This window comes from Cryptosporidium ubiquitum (assembly GCF_001865345.1).
Source record: "Cryptosporidium ubiquitum isolate 39726 chromosome Unknown contig_4, whole genome shotgun sequence".
NCBI classification, from domain to species: Eukaryota; Apicomplexa; class Conoidasida; order Eucoccidiorida; family Cryptosporidiidae; genus Cryptosporidium; species Cryptosporidium ubiquitum.
The window spans coordinates 724,877-739,442 of NW_021639820.1; the positions used below are offsets into that span (position 1 = coordinate 724,877).

The 14,566-nt window shown below is 32.4% G+C and overlaps 8 protein-coding genes across 8 annotated transcripts; 4 read left to right on the top strand and 4 right to left on the bottom strand.

The window, feature by feature from the left end:
- Nucleotides 1–192: 192 nt before the first annotated feature.
- On the bottom strand, nucleotides 193–1,635 carry cubi_02450 (EIF4a-1-family RNA SFII helicase; the record flags this gene model as incomplete). The annotated part of the gene is made up of 1 exon (XM_029019461.1): nucleotides 193–1,635. The coding sequence occupies one exon, from the start codon at nucleotides 1,633–1,635 to the stop codon at nucleotides 193–195; it is 1,443 nt and encodes a 480-aa protein (XP_028874582.1).
- Nucleotides 1,636–2,999: 1,364 nt separating this feature from the next.
- cubi_02451 (Ras small GTPases RIC1 YPT1) lies at nucleotides 3,000–3,611 on the bottom strand (the record flags this gene model as incomplete). The annotated part of the gene is made up of 1 exon (XM_029019462.1): nucleotides 3,000–3,611. The coding sequence occupies one exon, from the start codon at nucleotides 3,609–3,611 to the stop codon at nucleotides 3,000–3,002; it is 612 nt and encodes a 203-aa protein (XP_028874583.1).
- A 532-nt stretch (nucleotides 3,612–4,143) lies between these two features.
- On the bottom strand, nucleotides 4,144–5,766 carry cubi_02452 (RNA methylase; the record flags this gene model as incomplete). Its single annotated transcript, XM_029019463.1, has 1 exon — nucleotides 4,144–5,766. The coding sequence occupies one exon, from the start codon at nucleotides 5,764–5,766 to the stop codon at nucleotides 4,144–4,146; it is 1,623 nt and encodes a 540-aa protein (XP_028874584.1).
- Nucleotides 5,767–6,242: 476 nt separating this feature from the next.
- On the bottom strand, nucleotides 6,243–7,982 carry cubi_02453 (PIG-T family protein; the record flags this gene model as incomplete). The annotated part of the gene is made up of 1 exon (XM_029019464.1): nucleotides 6,243–7,982. The coding sequence occupies one exon, from the start codon at nucleotides 7,980–7,982 to the stop codon at nucleotides 6,243–6,245; it is 1,740 nt and encodes a 579-aa protein (XP_028874585.1).
- A 271-nt stretch (nucleotides 7,983–8,253) lies between these two features.
- Nucleotides 8,254–8,928, top strand: cubi_02454 (uncharacterized protein; the record flags this gene model as incomplete). Its single annotated transcript, XM_029019465.1, has 1 exon — nucleotides 8,254–8,928. One exon carries the CDS (start codon nucleotides 8,254–8,256, stop codon nucleotides 8,926–8,928), a length of 675 nt encoding a protein of 224 aa, XP_028874586.1.
- Nucleotides 8,929–9,088: 160 nt separating this feature from the next.
- cubi_02455 (uncharacterized protein) lies at nucleotides 9,089–9,405 on the top strand (the record flags this gene model as incomplete). The annotated part of the gene is made up of 2 exons (XM_029019466.1): nucleotides 9,089–9,151; nucleotides 9,232–9,405. The coding sequence occupies 2 exons, from the start codon at nucleotides 9,089–9,091 to the stop codon at nucleotides 9,403–9,405; spliced, it is 237 nt and encodes a 78-aa protein (XP_028874587.1).
- A 471-nt stretch (nucleotides 9,406–9,876) lies between these two features.
- On the top strand, nucleotides 9,877–12,531 carry cubi_02456 (uncharacterized protein; the record flags this gene model as incomplete). Its single annotated transcript, XM_029019467.1, has 1 exon — nucleotides 9,877–12,531. The coding sequence occupies one exon, from the start codon at nucleotides 9,877–9,879 to the stop codon at nucleotides 12,529–12,531; it is 2,655 nt and encodes an 884-aa protein (XP_028874588.1).
- A 345-nt stretch (nucleotides 12,532–12,876) lies between these two features.
- cubi_02457 (Mov34 MPN PAD-1 family proteasome regulatory subunit) lies at nucleotides 12,877–13,824 on the top strand (the record flags this gene model as incomplete). Its single annotated transcript, XM_029019468.1, has 1 exon — nucleotides 12,877–13,824. One exon carries the CDS (start codon nucleotides 12,877–12,879, stop codon nucleotides 13,822–13,824), a length of 948 nt encoding a protein of 315 aa, XP_028874589.1.
- Nucleotides 13,825–14,566: the final 742 nt, after the last annotated feature.

A 14,566-nucleotide genomic window follows, 5' to 3' on the forward strand; every position in this document is an offset into this window, starting at 1 on the left:
AAAATATTACGTAATTAACTTCAGTAAATAAAAAAAAATACGTGTCAAAAAAAAAATCAATTAAATTATTTATAAAAAATAAAATTTCTAATATTGGAAGAAACAATAGAAAGCCAAAAAGTCATAATTATAAAAATGTAGAGCATCATGTCTCATTCCTATCAATTGGCCATCAAAAATATGTTTTAAAAGCTATTTTTGTTTCTTAAAATAAGATTTGTTGATATTATTAAGTTTAACTTTAAGCATCCAAGAAGGTACATCTGCCCCTGAAGACTTAATAACCTTTGCTATGGATTTTATTTTTGGAATATCTCTCAAAGTAAAGAAAGTTATTGCATATCCAGTCCTTCCAGCACGCCCACAACGCCCCACTCTGTGAATATAATTAATTGGAGAATGTGGAAAATCATAGTTAACCACACAAGAAACATTTTTAAAGTCAACCCCTCTGGCCATTAAGTCAGTACATATTAAGATCCAAATCTTGCCAGTTCTAAACCTCTGAATAATGTTATCTCTCCTTACTTTTGGCATATCAGAATGTATGGCTTCTACAATCAAATTATCATACATAAGCTTCTTAAAAAGTCTTTGAGCATCATCCTTGCTGTTTGTGAAGACAAGAGTAGGAAGCATTATTTTCCCTTGCTTAATAAGTTGTCTTAATGATTCAATTTTAGCATCATCCTTTGTTACACAAACAAGTTCTTGAATTATTGTACTTGAAGCAGCTAGTCTATGACCAAGAGTTACTTTAATCGGAGATTTCATTATAGAATCTGCTAAATTTATTACATTCTGAGGTAAGGTTGCGGAAAATGCCGCAATCTGAACCTTCCCACCCTTGGGAATATTTGAATGTGAAAGTATCTCATCAATTTGAGGAGCAAAACCCATATCTAGTAACTTATCAACTTCGTCTAAAACTATCATTGAACATCCTTGCAAATTAATTATATTATTACGGCAAATATCTGCCAAACGATATGGAGTTGAAACTGCTATATCCAACCTTTTTGTATTACTTTCTTGAACTTTATCAATCTTACCACTAATATACCTACAACGATACTTCTTACCATGAATATCCAAAATTATCTTGATCTCACGAACTATTTGCTGTGCTAGTTCTCTTGTTGGACTTAAAATTAAATTTGCACAATATACCTTCTCATTCCTTAATCTACCAAGAATTGGAAGAATATAACACAAAGTCTTTCCTGACCCAGTTGGAGATTGTACGAGTAAATCAACACCAGAAAATAGCAACGGGATTGCCTGAGATTGAATTGCTGTTGGATTTTGATATTTTAGTATACTCTTAATATTATCCAAAACCCAATTTGGGAGGTTTCCATGCTCTTTCATCTCATTAAATGTCAGTAATGGTGGAGTCTTGTTGTCTCCATCCACAGCTATGTTCATTGAGTTTCTCTTATTCACAATATAATCTTCATTTACTGTTGTTTCCCCCTTGCTATCATTATGTTCTTTTCCTAAATTCTCTGCAACATTATCATATTCTTGCAGCCTCGCTTTCTCATTAGATATCTTCTCCCAAAGTTCTCTTGACTTCCTTCCGCTTGTGAATGATGTCCCTAAAGCCAAGACTGAAAATGATGAACAATTCATTCTTAAGCTTGTATTCCAATAAGTTCCTGTAATTTACCTTTCAAGCCTTATTTGTTATATTACTCCTATTTACCACCTACGAAGAACTCTATGAATATTATATGATCTTCCGATATAGTTCTTGCTACCTATCTAATTTCTCTATTTTCTCTTTTTTTTAATAATCAAAGAAACCTCCTAAAGGCATTTTTAACCTCTGATTTATATTATAAGATTTCTAAAGCATTTGGCGCCAAAAGCTATATTATACATGACTACCAGTTACCCAAGTAAACACAAAAATAAAGGCCAATAAAAATATAACTACAATGAAATAAAACTAAACTGCCAGACTCAAAAATATAACCTTAAAAATTAAACAAATTATTTAAGCTGAATTACATTACGGTACTAAGACATTTTTATAAGTTAACAAATGATGGTAGGAAGAGCTAAAATAACTATCAGAACTCTTTTTATTTCACCAAAAAAATTTTCAAGCCTAACATGTAATATAAATTCATCACTTAGATTATTTTAGTATTAATCCCTCCCACTTGAAATCTGTTTCACATTCTCAATATCATTAAGAAATAGCATTATAAGCGTATCCAGAATTTTCGAAATACATCCTTAATAAGCCTTATAGATTCTGCAAGTAGCATAAGTCAATTAAATTAGCTTGAAATACAATTTCCTAAGAAAATCGAATGGTTCATCAGAAATTTGAGCGAAGATTTCTGTTTTCAACTGTTCTTTAACAGATTCAATAGGGGAATCTTTGTTTCATCATACTGAACCACTGCTAGTATCAAACTTACATGCCTGCTCAAATAATAAAAAGAAATTATAAAGAATTTTTTTTTATTGATGCCATCCCAAATTCACTTCCACAGAGTTTCAGAGTGATATCTAAACAAAGACAGAATTGACCATGGCGCCTGACCGGCGCTTGGCGCCAATTCACATGTAACGCGGCCTTTCAGAAGGGGTTTGAAAGGTATCAAATAACAATAAAGATCAGAAGAAAACGCTATAGTAACGCAAGAAGTGCAAGTCAAAACCGGAAACGAGTAATAACACAGCCTTAAGTAAGTCATGAAGTTCTTAATGACACTGCAATTTTTTGTTACCTAAAGATATATAAATATAGGTAACAAACCGAAAATAATATTTTTCGAAGCTGATAATCTTCGGATCTAAGATTGCAAATAAATATTGGCCATCTTATATCAATTTAATAATTTTCACTGTGTAGCCTCGTGTTTTAACAATGTATAGTAACGTAGCAATCATCTGTGTTTCTGAAAATAAACTTGTTATTGACGGTCACATATAAATAAAGCTCCAAAAGTCATGATTCTATTTAAAGAATAAGTATACATCTATGAACAACAGCCGCCTTGTTTGATTGGCTGAGCTCCTGCTAACTTGGGACCTTGTTGTGCAGAACCTCTCGTATTCTGACTGTTTACTTGAACTCTCTTCTTGATTTCACCTGCCATTGTATGGAATGCTTGTTCAACATTATAGGCGTTTTTAGCGGAGGTTTCTATAAATTTTATTCCGTGAGAATCTGCAAGCTCTCTTCCTTCATCTGAAGTTACCACCCTTTTGCTTACAAGGTCACACTTGTTGCCTACCAGCAACTTATTGACATTCTCCATTGCATATCTATCAATCTCCTGGATCCATTGTTTAACATTATCAAAAGAATCTCTGTCTGTAACATCGTAAACAATAATGATTCCATGTGCCCCTCTATAATAACTAGAAGTGATAGTTCTAAACCTCTCCTGTCCCGCAGTATCCCATATCTGTAATTTTACTGTCTTGTTCTCCAAGCTTATTGTTCTTATCTTGAAATCAACGCCAATTGTTGAAATATAACTGTCAGTATAGGTATCATCAGCAAATCTTAAAAGTAAGCATGATTTGCCTACACCACTATCGCCTATTAAAAGTAGTTTGAATAAGTAGTCGTACTCAGGATTCATTTAAGTCTATTATCCTGAGAAACTCTAAATATTATATCGTTGTGATCACTTGATCCTTTCCTTATGTATCACCTTTACAACACAAAGAAAATTATCTTTTTCCCCCCCAAAAGTTAGCGCCGAAGACGCCAGTAATTCGTACGGTTAAAATGCTATTTTCCCTCAAATTCACAATTTATGCTAAGCCTACAAAAAATGTGGTTCGCAGATGGCGGGAATAATTTGGCGGTAAATTGATTTAATTTTTTTTTGTAATTATATCTGTTATAACTAATGCACAAGATTTTGAAAACAAAAAACTATTTAAAAAGACGTATTTATTTATTTTTACTTGTTTTACCTCCTAAAGGTAGCTAAATCGGTTAAAATACAGGGGGAAAACTACCTGTACATCTTTTATATGGTCAATTTGCCAATATATAAGTTAGTATTGACCTGTGCCTTTTTCACATGCATTACAATTTGAGAATGCATGCATTTTTGATTGGGCGCCAAATTCATGCATATAAAATAGTATAACCATTTCCATACATTAGTTTACTTTGACATTGGATTTTTTTGGTAGAGGTTCCGAGTTTGATTGGTTTATACTTTGCTTAAGAGAACGAGAAAGCATTCTGTCTCTTTTTCCTGGTTTATTTTTTGACTTTTTAATGGGTGTAGTGTGTATTTTAGAGTCTTTTTGAACAATTTTGCTTTGTTCTTCTTTAGAATAATCACAGGGAGAGACTGGGTCAATTTTGTGAATAAGATCACTGGTCCACTTCTCCTTACCCCAAGTTTTAATGTAGTTATTAGACTTGTTTCTGTCTTTTTTAATTAATTTAGGAATGTCATTCGAAATTTTCTTAAGTTTAGCAACAAAGAAACCGTCCATGTTATTAAGATGAGGATATATTCTTCTAGTGTATGTGGAAATTGTAGGGTTAAATCTGTGTTCTCTAAACTTTGAAATACCACTAGATCCGATTTCAACCCCTAAAGGAACCAGTTTAACGTGACGGGTTCTTAAAATATAGTCTATAACCATTTCATTTTCCTCAATAGAGATTGAGCAAGTAGAATAAACTACATATCCACCAGTTTTACTATTGGCATCCACCATATCGATGGCAGCTTTAAGAAGTTCTTTTTGAAGTAGAGAGTGTTGAGCAAGTTCCTTGACACTTCTTTTAACTTTAACAGAAGGGTCTCTTGCAATAATTCCAAGACCAGTACATGGAGCATCAAGAAGTACTCTGTCAAGCTTTGGAAGGAATGATCCCAGCTCTTTACCATCCATATTAACTACAATACTATTATTAATGCCCATTCTATGAAGGTTAGCAATTAAACCAGTACACCTATCCTTTCTCAGATCATTTGCATATAATATACCAGAATTCTTCATTAATTGTCCAATATAAGTTGTTTTACCACCAGGAGCTGCTGCCATATCTAGAACCTTCTCACCTGGCTGAGGAGCCAAGGCCATAACTGGTATAAGACTAGAGGCGCTTTGAATCATATAATGTCCAGCAAGGTATTCAGGAGTTGCTCCGATTGGAACACTGCTGGAGTACACTGTAAGACCAACCTTGGTCCATTCACCAGTAGGATCTACGTTTGCTCCTCTAGAAATTAATTTCTGGGCTAAATCTCTTCTTCTACTCTTGAGCATGTTAGTTCTAATTGTCAAAGGCCTTTTATTTTCATTTGCCTCAAAGAAATCCAAAGCTTCTTTTGGAGAAAACAAACTTAGTATGTAATTTGTAAGTTCAGTATTGTATCCATATAAGATTGAAACGTCATCTGCTAATTTGGCCATTAGCTCACTTCTTGATGCCTTTCTTAAACTTGAGCCCTGATATTCTATAGATACTTTACCAGGACCCTTAGAGTCCAAATACTCAACAATTGATTCTACTCTTGACTTTATTGTTTCCAAATCTTCACCTGTAACTCTCAATCCAAATGGGCCAATAGTATTATCCTCACTTCTCTTAATATTAATATCAACTTCATCTTCCTCATCCTTTTGCTGATCAAAGTCAGGTACAAGTTCTTCACTTATCTCCTCTCCTTCTTCAGACTCCAAATCAGAGTCAGAAAATCCTTCGTTTGAAAAGCGATCTTCTGTCTCTGAATCTGTAGATAACACGTCCTTACCTTTCATTTTCAAATAATATATCTTATCTTTGACGCTGAATTCGCAAATAAACTTTAATTAATATCTACAAGATCTCCACCTCTTAATGGCAATTATATCAATACTTAGATTGCCTTGATTTCTTGTTAATATTAATTTGTCCTAAATATATTCTAAGTTTATTTTACCTACAATTTGTAACAACTTTAAAGCAATTTTGACCGGTTAAATTAGCTTTTAATGTTCTACTCATCTAATAAATTCTAACTTAATTATCAAACTTGACTATTATTATTTACTAGTTATTTAATTATTATTGCTATAATTTGGCGCCTAACCAGTTGGTACCGCATGTAGCTACCGGTATATAAAGGTAGATTGGCGCCAAATCGTCTAAAAAATATAGATAAGAAAATGTGTGAAAAAAAAATTACAATAAGATCCATTAAAAAACAATAAATATTTACAAAGATTGGGTTTTGTTTAATTTCTCATCCAATTAATTAAATTATAGAGATGTTCTTAAGATTAAGCTGAATAGGCCTAGTTGTAGTTACTATTCCAAAAATGACAAAAGCACTTGTAATTGCGATAATGTTGAAAGTCATTGTATGATCCAAAAAAATTGTTGGGATTATATTTATGTTGTGATAAAAAGTTCTGTAATCATCATTATCTTCCTTAGAATCTTTTTCAATTTTCCAATAAGATACAGAAGGAGGAGAGATCTGGCCTCTTTTACTTTTTGCACCTAGATATTCAAGTGGAAGGAAGTATTTTTGAAACTTGAATATAACAACAACGTTTGTATTTGGTGCTAAATTAATGCAAAAATTTACCAATATGTTTTGAGATTTGTAGATTTTAAGATTTAAAAATTCGAAGGCCTTATAAGAGTCCAAAATTAGCACTTGTCCGTCTTTGTCATGAATATCTTGGATATCTTTGATCACTTTGGATCTTGCTGACAAAACTCGAGTCTTGTAGAACCAAGGATTAATATACCTTGGGAACTGTTCCCAATGGCAGATTCTTATACTTTTTTCAGAAAGAAGATTATCCATACCTATTATTAAACTTCCTTCCGTTCTATCTTTCTTAATGTCATTTCCTACTACTGATCTGACGTAGGATCTATCAATGTGTAGAAAACTTAGTTTTGACTTATCTTCAAGTTGTTTCTGAGGATGCAGAGCAGAAATATGTTTAATCCACGTCACTCCACATATTTCTCTTAAAAACTCCAGGTCTAATTTAATTGTAGAATTATTTAGTTTTAAGGCATTTATTTCCAAGTTAAATAGATCGTCCCGTAGTGGGTGGTTATAGGAAACAATCTTACATATATCGTTATTCCTTAATAACTTTTCTTTCTCAAGTATACTATTCAAAAAATAGATGATCTTAGATTCTATAAAAACTGGACAAAGAAATTCTTCGTATTCAGGCTCCTCAAGGCCTATTAATGCCCACAAAGTCTCGTTCTGTCTCTTTTCATTTATAGATAAAGGCTTTCCTTTCAAAACTATGTTAAAGAAAATCCTAAAATATGCTTTGCTTCCTCTTTTCTTAAGTTCAAATCCTATCGATTTGTATGATGCTTTTACAAAGGAGTCCAAAGATATCTTCTTTAGAATACCATAAGACCCTGCCTTACCTGAATAGTCCAATGACAAACAAGGTAAAATCTTCCTCCAACAATTTAAATTATCCATACATAAGGTGTCATCATAGTTATTGCATATTTGTCTACTCAGATTGTTACCCTTCATAATATGAGTACAACTCTTTTCTCTATTCAAAGCATTATTAAAGACTGTCAAGGAATTACACATTATTGAAGAAACTCTATTTAATAAAGATGACCAAAAATCCTCAGAAACTAAACTTGCATCAGAAAATCCCAAGTCCAATATTGACCCTGTAGTATAAATGGTGCTAGGAGGCTCTCCCCAGTTATTTGTTCTCCACATACCTTGTGTTGAAACCACTAACATGTCCTCTAGAAAAGGAATTTGTAATAATCCCAAAAGTTCGTTAGAAACAAACCTGTCATTTTTTTTATTCAAATCCTCATCTACCTCTATCTCCAACTCATATCCCAAGAAATACCTATTTCTATGAAGTAATCTATTAATTATAGTCTTTTCAACAAACTTTTCATTTTCGGTACCTATAACGTAACCAAAAAATACTATAAATGACAAGCATGTTATCCAAAAATTGGCTGTTAATATGCTCATGTCCTTCATTAGGACATTCCCACACACAAAATTATCTTAGTTTCTCCCTTTTTCTTTAACTCAAAATACAATTCACTTCCTGTCCAAATCTATGCTATATTTACCTTTTTTAGTTGTAATCGTTTTGGCGGGTCTTTTGGTAATACATAAAATTTCTTGAAAGCTAAAAATTAAGTTAAAAAAGGTAGAAAATAATGAAATTTTGGCGTGATCTGTATTTATAATTGGATGAGCTGGGAAAAATCATTCTATTTTGGTTGAGAATATAGAAATGTCGGATGTTAGTGAGAATACATTAAGGATCATCAAAGCAGCAAATAGGTCACTTCAGTTTCACCAGGATAGGCTGGGAAAGGCAAAGATAACAGAAAATCAGGAAAATCGCCTACGGAAATGCCAAAATACATCAGGAATCCGGAATTCCACCTTTTTAAGCTCTAAATCTCGACAAAAAAAGCCAGAAAAAAAAGTAGAAGCCACACAAAAAAAAGAGAATGATCAGGAATCTATAGAAAAAACACAAGAGAAAATAAGAGAGCTTGAAGATCGGATCTCAAAAATATTGGAGTACTCCTCGGTACTTGAAAAAACGTTAAAACAAAGCATTGACCAAACTAACAAAATTAATAAGAGCCATTGCTGTTGTAATGAGCTGGCCCACAGTAGTAAAATGAATGAATCTAAGATAAATAGTCTAATGAAAAGTGTTGTTAATTCACTCAACTGGAAAAAAATACAACCCCAAGTTAAACCTTGTATAATTCGGCCTAAACTACTGTCAAAACCTAATTCTGGTTCGTTAATTTCGACATCACTCCTAGAAAGCCTCTCGAACAGTATTCTGGAACTATGTATAGAAGATATTCTAATTTCTTTAGATACCTCCTTACACAATTTTTCCGTTAAATTTGTAAAGGAAAACTCTGGAGCTGAAACCATCACCTAACTTTTTGGCGCGTGTTGGCGGGAAATTTTGGGAATTAATAAATAGGATAAACTATGAGATTAATTTAAGAAAAGAGAAAAAATAAGGAATTGGAAATTTGAAGAATTTATTAATAGGAAAAGACTTTGAAGGATATTTTCTGAAGAATTAAAAATATAAGATGATAAACAAGGTATTTAGCTCTATAATTTTGTTTGTGGCAAGTTTATTTTGTACTGCCAAGGTAAGTTGAATTATTATACAACTTTGGCTATGGAGTAATCAAAAGTAAAATTTAAATTGGGTTTATTTTTAATTTTTTAGGCTCAATCTGTTCCAAGAGATGCAACAAGCATACAAATTACACTCTGGTTGAGTGTTTCCCTAGCTGCTACTTTGATCGTCTTTCTATATTTCATGATTAAGACTGCACCAAATACTGGGAGAGATCCTCTGTTAAATATGAGAATCAAATCAGAGGCAGATAAGTCAAAGTAATACATTCACTAGACAATTTGAAGTTACTAATAACATAAAATAAGCAGTACATTATTAATTTAAGCTTCTCACTATATTGAACGTGTCTCTTTCATATTTGTTTATTTCTTTAATTATGAGATTTTCCCTCCAAAAATCTCAAATATTAATATTTCTGTGTTATTACTCAACTCACTTATTCTTTTTCCTTGTATTTTCTGTTTTTGGGTACCTAACCACTTTTGGCGCCAAAAATACATGATCTTGTGAGTATATATGGTTAAAAAAGAAGAATAGGCAAAAATTCAGCTCTTTCTATATTTGAAAAAAAAAATCAGTTCCTTGTCTCTATTTGTAACGATTTAGGAGTTTGAGTGATGGAATAGATCTCTCAGATTTTGGTTTTTTAAATTATAGAATACAACCTCACATTTAATTGGAGATGAGATTGCTCATTCTGAGCTGGAAAAGTAAAATATAACATAAATTAATATGAGTTCTGGAAATAAATACTGCATACATCTTATAGCAGCCAGGAAGTTTTTACTCAGTTTTTTAAAGTTACCTGAGGAATTTTTGAGAGAAGACTTTGATATCTGTTATAATAATCAATGTAATTTTCAAATTAACTCTGAAATAGAGTATTTCGGGATCCCTAGAAAAGAATGTGAAATTCCACATGGATTTGTTGGAATTGGAATTAATAATGGTGAAAATGTCCCATTTGAAATGAAAAAGTTTATTCAAATAAAGAATCCAACAAACAGTAACCAAATTGATAAGTTACTAGGAGATATTGGTGAACCAACATACAGAGAGATCCAAATTAAGCAAGAAGACACTAGAGACTCGATTAGAAAGGCTTTTAGTTTGTCTCATGAGACAACAGAAAATTTAAAGAAAACCAATACTAGTAAATTCCCAATCTCCCCAAACCAAGAAACTGAGTGTAATGATGAAAATCAACATTATCCAAATTTTAATGAAAGCTCCAGAAATAATTATAGATCCAAATTACTAAGCTGGTTTAGAGATCAGAAACCAATTTGGGATGAAGAGGACTACTTTGTGAAGAGCGAACTTTTTAGGTCAACTCCTGACTGGAAAAGACTTGAGACTTATAGGGACTTAATAAGTTGTGAATGGGGATCTGCAAAGGTTCTGATGATGATCCAGTTTTGGCAAATTTCCTTGACCTTTACAGATAGACTAGTTAATAATAAAGATTCTTCTATTATAGAGTATCTTGGAGGTAATGAAGAAAGTTGTCTACCTTTAAGATTATTGGTGAAGTTCGAAAGGAAGACTTCAAAAGAAACAATCATTCATGAAAACCCCTCATTAAACTTTAAAGAAAAGCTGGATATAAAGCAAATGAAGGATTTTCACAGTGCTAATGAGACAAATTTAGTAAGAAAAAAGAGTCAACAGAAATCTAATTCAAGTCTGGAATTATTATCAGAAAATGAAAATCACTTTAAAGAAGATGAGACACAACTCAATAAGATCAATATAAGATACTTAAAGATGGTTAAATATATCCAAGGAAAAGACAAGTCTAGAGAATTCAAATCTCTTGAAAATAGATTTAAGAATTTGGAAAAGTCTTATTGTTATTTATATATTGACAACCAAAAAGATTTCTTTCTTAAGCTTCAAACTAAATATGACAAAGAAATAATTAATATGATTAAGACATGTATTAAAGGCAGGAAGTATGATAACGAGACCAAATTGTGGTTACTTCCAATTGAGACACTTTATGAATCAGTTTGTATGGTAGAATTCCTGGGAGGTACTATAGACAAAAAAGTTTTGTCTTTGTTAATAAATGGAAACAAGACTAACTTGGATCACGAGCTAATGTTTTCTATGGATGAATTGGATAACTGGAGAAGCTTGTTACCAAAATCTTCTCGTGGGACATGGTACAGGTTAAATATTAAATTTAACTTAAGTAGTATAGCTGAGATATATAGAGGGAATCCTGAGAAATTTTCAGATAACAATTTTAAGCTCACATTCACTAAGGAAGGAATTGATGAACACCACCAAAGCGAGCTGATTAGAACACTTAGAAATAATAATATTTCAGTAAAATGGGACTCAAATGAGAAGAGCTGGAAAATACCTATAGAACAGTTTCAAAAAGTAATCAGTACATGCAGAGGGAATCTAGAATTTTGCTTTTCCAGTATGTTTGACCATATAATATTCAAAAAAGTTCAAGAAATGATTAAAGACCAAAGTTTTCAAAACAAGATTATAAATTTAAACAAAATGAACCAGAACAAAAGAAAGGAATGTAAATTAGAAGGTTTAAATAGTTCAAACAAAAAGAAAAGGTTGAATATATTTGAATCTGATGAAGAAGAAGTCTTAAGAAAGAATTATGGGATTGGATTTGAGGAAGATTATGATAATGAGGAAATAAATTTAGGGAAAAACGAGGAGGCTGTGATTTTAAGTTGTTTAGGGAACGATGATCACGATAACAAGAGGTTAGAAACCAAGATAACAAACATGATCAAGAATATTAAGACTCCCAAACATATTGACAAGATTGAGTTTATACTTTGGCCTAAACATTACAAGGACTGGGAGTCAATTTCATTTCTAATAATCTCCAAAGATTTTATAATGAATAACTATCATCCAAAATTGCTTTTATCTATAGTAAGTAATGTAATGATTGTCTCAGAAGGAATGATTGATTATATAATACAAAAGAATACCTGGCCTGACAATTCATTTGAAACCAAGTTTGAACTTCTCAAAGGTTTGCCTTCTCTAGAATCCAGACTTTACATTAGTGAAGGAATATTCTGTAAAACAAAACTTTTTATTGTTGGTCCCCCAGGAAACAATCACTTTAAACTATGTACTCGTCTAGCCACCTTAGGGAACGCCTCTTTTGTTCAAGATCCACTTCTTGCAGACTACATAATAATATGTGATGAATCGGATCCCAATGCTTTAAAGATCAAGAAATCAGTCCCAAAAAAGCAAGCCAGTAAAGTTCAAAACACACATGGAGAGACCCACTCTATTCAGGTGACTCCAAAATGGGTATATGATGTAGTTTTGGACTTTACTATAATAAAGCCTACTTCGAAACGTAACCATAAAGCTTGGATAAGTGAATGATTATATTGGATACTCTGGAGAAACTTTTAAATTTACATCTTATCTTTATCGAAATTAACACTGATAAACTTGATTTATTTTTTCTTTCCGTAAAATTCACCTTAATCATGCCTTTTCCTAGAATTGCATGATAATTTGGGCGGGCAAAGTGTGGCGCCGGTTTGGGTTATGGGGGTTAAAATAATTATGTGAGGTTAATAATTACAAGCAGGGAAATAACAATAAAGAATAAAATTTTGGAAACTTAAAAAAAAAAAATTAGTTAAATTAGCTCAGAAGAAATTTTCTTGATTATAAAGAAGAAATAAAGGATTAATTCGTTTTTTGTGGCTTTCAGAAAAGAGAATGTCAGGATTTCCATCTAATTTGCGTAGTATGTTGGGTAATTTGCATGGGTTTGGAGGTTTAATGGCACAGGATCCGGACGCTCCAATACCAGATACATCAGAACAGGTATATATATCGTCACTGGCTTTATTAAAAATGCTGAAGCATGGAAGAGCTGGGGTACCTATGGAAGTAATGGGACTTTTGTTAGGAGAATTCATTGACGATTACTCAGTACGTGTGGTGGATGTATTTTCAATGCCTCAATCAGGTAATAGTGTAAGTGTAGAAGCAGTAGACCCGGTTTATCAGACAGATATGTTGGAAATGTTAAAGAGAGTTGGAAGGTCTGAGTTAGTTGTGGGATGGTATCATTCCCATCCAGGTTTTGGATGCTGGTTTTCAGGTACAGATGTAAGTACTCAGCAAAGTTTTGAGCAGTTGAATCCAAGAGCTGTAGGTATTGTTGTAGACCCGATTCAGTCTGTAAAGGGGAAAGTTGTGATTGACTGTTTTAGACTGATTAGTCCTCAGTCAGTAATTGCAGGCCAGGAGCCTAGACAAACAACTTCTAATATAGGGCACCTTCAAAAACCTTCAATAACGGCTTTAGTTCATGGACTCAACCGAAACTACTACTCTATTGCTATTAGATATAGAAAAAACCTTTTGGAACAGAAGATGCTTCTGAATCTTCACAAACCTACATGGAACGAACCACTAAGATGCGAAAAGGAAGAGAACTTTAACGAAAGGACAAACAAGATGATCAAGAGAATTTGCGAAACTAGCAAGCAGTATCATGAATCTACCAAGCTTGGGCTTTCAAAGACCCCCAAGGAACTTGAACTAGAGAATTTCGGTAAGATAGATGCTAAAAAGAGGTTGAATGCTGACGTTGAAACCGTGTTGACTGACAACATTCTCCAGATTCTTAAATCAAACATCGCCTCTTCTGTATTTTAATATATTTTAGCAGAAAACATTAGAGATTTATTGCGTTATTAACAACATTTATAAAATAGTTTCTTCATATATATATATATATATATATATACATACATATATATATATATTTTCTTCTTTCAATAAATATTCCACATTACGTGTTTATTTCTATTGACCTGCATGCATGCAGTCATGTGGACGATGCAAGTGATGTGTATACCGGTGATTCAGAATTTGCAAGTAAATTACGTATGAAATAAAGGGAGATAGAAATGAAAGTAGCCATTAACTAGATAGTAATTTTGCCAATAATTAACTTTTCTAAAAAAAAAATGATTTTTATATATTAGTTTAGGATAAAGTGGGTTATTGGAAAGATATCATCAATTCAAGTGAAAATAGTAGTATTGATGGCAATGATTATTGTTATTATTACCATAATATTGTAAATCTGATCTGGAGTGGAAATATTTTAATGGGGAAAAAATCCAAAAAAATAAACAAATTTTCAAGGCTCGTAAATAAGTGTTAACATTTTTCCGATAGTTGCCCCCCCCCCCTCATAAATCGATAAGGGAAAATAAAGAGTGTATATTAGGATTAAAAGATTTATATATTTTCTCACTATAAAGAACAAAGTACAAATATAATAGGAGAGTTTAAGGACTTGAAGGATTTTTAAACTGCCAACTGTTTGTATTCTTGTTTAATAAGGCCTAAGTGGTGGTGAAAAGCAGAGGAAATAGGTTAGTTCACACAT